Source organism: Alexandromys fortis, unplaced genomic scaffold, assembly GCF_014885135.2.
Source record: "Alexandromys fortis isolate MF-2015 unplaced genomic scaffold, M_Fortis_MF-2015_v1.1 scaffold_448, whole genome shotgun sequence".
Classification (NCBI taxonomy): Eukaryota; Metazoa; Chordata; class Mammalia; order Rodentia; family Cricetidae; genus Alexandromys; species Alexandromys fortis.
The window spans coordinates 244,743-247,830 of NW_026068359.1; the positions used below are offsets into that span (position 1 = coordinate 244,743).

The window sequence follows — 3,088 nt, forward strand, 5'->3', positions numbered from 1 at the left end:
ATTCAAAATTCTCTTATTTCATTACTTAGATACCTCAAAATTTTAATAGTCATTTTCATATGTGTGCATGTGTATTTGTTTGTATATGTGCACTACAGTACAAGTGGTTGTGTAGCACACAATAGGCTGTCAGGTCACATAGAACAGTAGTTATATATACTTATGAACTGTTATCTTGGGTGCTTGTAATCAAATCAGATCTTCTTCAAATAAATGCTTTTACCAATTGATCACTGTCTCCAGCGTCTAGAGTACTCCAAATATTAACTGCATTAATATTTTTGTGAATACCAAAGATGAAATGTTAAGAGTAATCAACAAATTTGATTTCAATTTAAACAAATAATTAAATAAATAAGAAAAGGATACATTGCCACAGAGTAAACATTCCCTTCAAAATGATCAACACAACTTATAACAAGTAATATTTGCACTACATCAGTACCTATGTGCATTAGGTAATCATCATGTCACATGCAAAGTTTAATGGCATTCTCTTATCATTTATGTTATTTTCTTTCCTGTGCATAGATCAGGAAATATACAGATTAATTAATTGGGGATAGGAAGTATTCCCATTTTTATTCTTCTACTGGTTGCTGACATGCAGCCCACTAAAACTTTCCATCTATGTTAAATGTGAATCTTCCCTTCTTTATTACACTTCTGTGAAAACATTCTTACATCCGATGAGTAAGAGATATATGTGATCTCAAAGTAAGTCAAGCTAACCAGGAACATTAAACCTCACAATTTCAGCTGTGTTACAATAGCATCTAATACATTCAGTTGTGAAGAAAAGGATGTAAAACTGATTTATACAAAGTCACAGAAAACATTAAAATAAACAAAAGCTAATTTGATCATTAGGTTTAGTTGTGAATCTGTTTATCTACAGGAAAAAATCATATAAAATAATTTAACATTAATGAACACAAACAAATCTTGTGAATGACAAACATATTAAAGATGATTATAATATTTGTAGTCATGGATAGATGGCAGAATTATAAATGTCATTTTGGGAAATAATTTTATTGAGAGACAAAGGTATAGGAACAAAAGTCAGGATTCATAACTGAGATGATTTCTGCAAGCAAGTTTCTAAACAGGAAAAAAATCATTAGCAAAGTGAAGAATATACAAAACCTTGGGAAAATGTTCTTAATTAATATTTTATTAAAATATAACTCTATCCTTTCCCTTCAAAATGTGCTTTTAAGCACAACTGGATCTCATTTGAACCTGAGTGCACCATCCTCAAGGAGAAGAGATGATTGCAAATATGCTAGGATGTTTTTATCTAATTAACATGGTGCCACCTTTCTCTTGGTTTTCCCTTAAACATTCATGCTGCTATAATCAAAAAGTATAACCTGACCTCTGCCTAAAATATGAAAATACTCAGAAATATCCATGTACTTTCTTCTCATGAAATTTCAAAAACTAATGTAGGGTACTTTGTGTCCCAGTAGTTGTCAGTTTACACTTTGTTCATGGAGACTGTGCCTCCTATGATAAAATAGCACAAGAAGATCATATAATGTGTTGAGAACATTGGATCCCTTCACAACATACATGTGGAGAAAATTCCAGAGAGAGTGTAAAAGAAATGCAGGTCAAAAACCTGAGAAGAATGCTTAATCTAATCATATCTGCATAAATTCCAGGGATGGAAATGTATTCTGTCTTTTGCACCCCCTGGTGGCCCTTGAATGGCCTAACAGTGAAGTTTATGCCTGAGTTAACACTGAAGTCCCATCACTGTGTCATTCGCACAGTAATAAGTGGCTGTGTCCTCAGATCTCACACTGTTCATTTGCAGGTACAGAGTGTTCTTGGCATTGTCTCTGGAGATGGTGAATCGATCCTTCACGGATGGTGCATATCTTATGGTACTGCTGTCTGTACTAATACCTCCAACCCCCTCCAGCCCCTTCCCTGGAGCTTGGAGAACCCAGTGTATCCAGTAGTCACTGAAAGTGAATCCAGAGACTACACAGGATAGTCTCAGGGATCCTCCAGGCTTAACCAGGCCTCCTCCAGACTCCACAAGCTTCACCTCAGACTGGACACCTGTAAACACAGAGAAGGTTGTCAGTAAATTGCTACAGAAGATCTATCTTTTATGTCTTGTCCATGTTCACTAACACAGTCAGTATCTCTTCTTCATAAATTACCTTTTAAACAAGCAACAAGGAAAACACAAATCAACACCAAATCCATTGTGTGTTTTATTTTCTGTGCTGATTACTGAATGGGATGATCTGGGCATCCAGCACTGATTCCTTTGTCTGAGACTCAGAGCCAATGTTTATCTGGTTTTCATGAGAAGAGATGGACCTTATTTGCATGCCTTCCTGCTATATAAGTTCTGTTGTTGGAGCTAAGAGATAGCATGTTCTAATATGATTGTAAATGTTGTGGGAAATGCTAGCAGTAAAGATAATGTTATACAAATATATGTATCGTACTAAGCTATTTTTCACACACATTAAGTATCATCTATTTCATTTAATAATCACTAACAAAATATGCATTTTAGGAATAATTTCTGCCCAATTATTAATTTCCTATATTATAGATGGCAGTAGGCATTGCTTTGTTACATGCTCTGCAGATCTTTTCTTATGCTGTGTCGACTTCAACACTGATGCACTAGGCACCACCCGAGTCAGCTACAGCACTAAGTTGTAAGTGTAGTTGCCTCTGGAGTTTGGAAACTCTATTTTTGTGTTGAGATCATGTGACATGACGAAATTAAATTGCTCGGTAAGGAACCTGCAGAGACTTTGTCCATTTTCATTTGCACCAAGGAGTATGAAAATGTGTTATTTTTTATTTTATGCTTTTTTTCCTAATATATACCTATCTGTTCACTAGAAACAGGGAATGACTGATAAGCTGAACTTCAGTATACAGCTCAGCATTTGAACTCTACATTTCCTACACATATGCCTTCACAGGACTCCCAGGATGACAGTGTCACTCGTAACACCCTTCCCCTTGATATTTCTTTTTTTAATATAATTTTTTATTGAAAAAAAAAAAGATTTCCGCCTCCTCCCCGCCTCCCATTTCCCTCCCC

General features: G+C 35.3%; 1 gene segment (V, D, J or C); it reads right to left on the bottom strand.

Annotated features, from left to right (window-relative positions):
• Positions 1 to 1,744: 1,744 nt before the first annotated feature.
• On the bottom strand, positions 1,745 to 2,279 carry LOC126495400 (immunoglobulin heavy variable 3-74-like). The segment is given in 2 exon segments: positions 1,745 to 2,076; positions 2,181 to 2,279. Coding segments are annotated over 2 exon segments (378 nt in total).
• Positions 2,280 to 3,088: the final 809 nt, after the last annotated feature.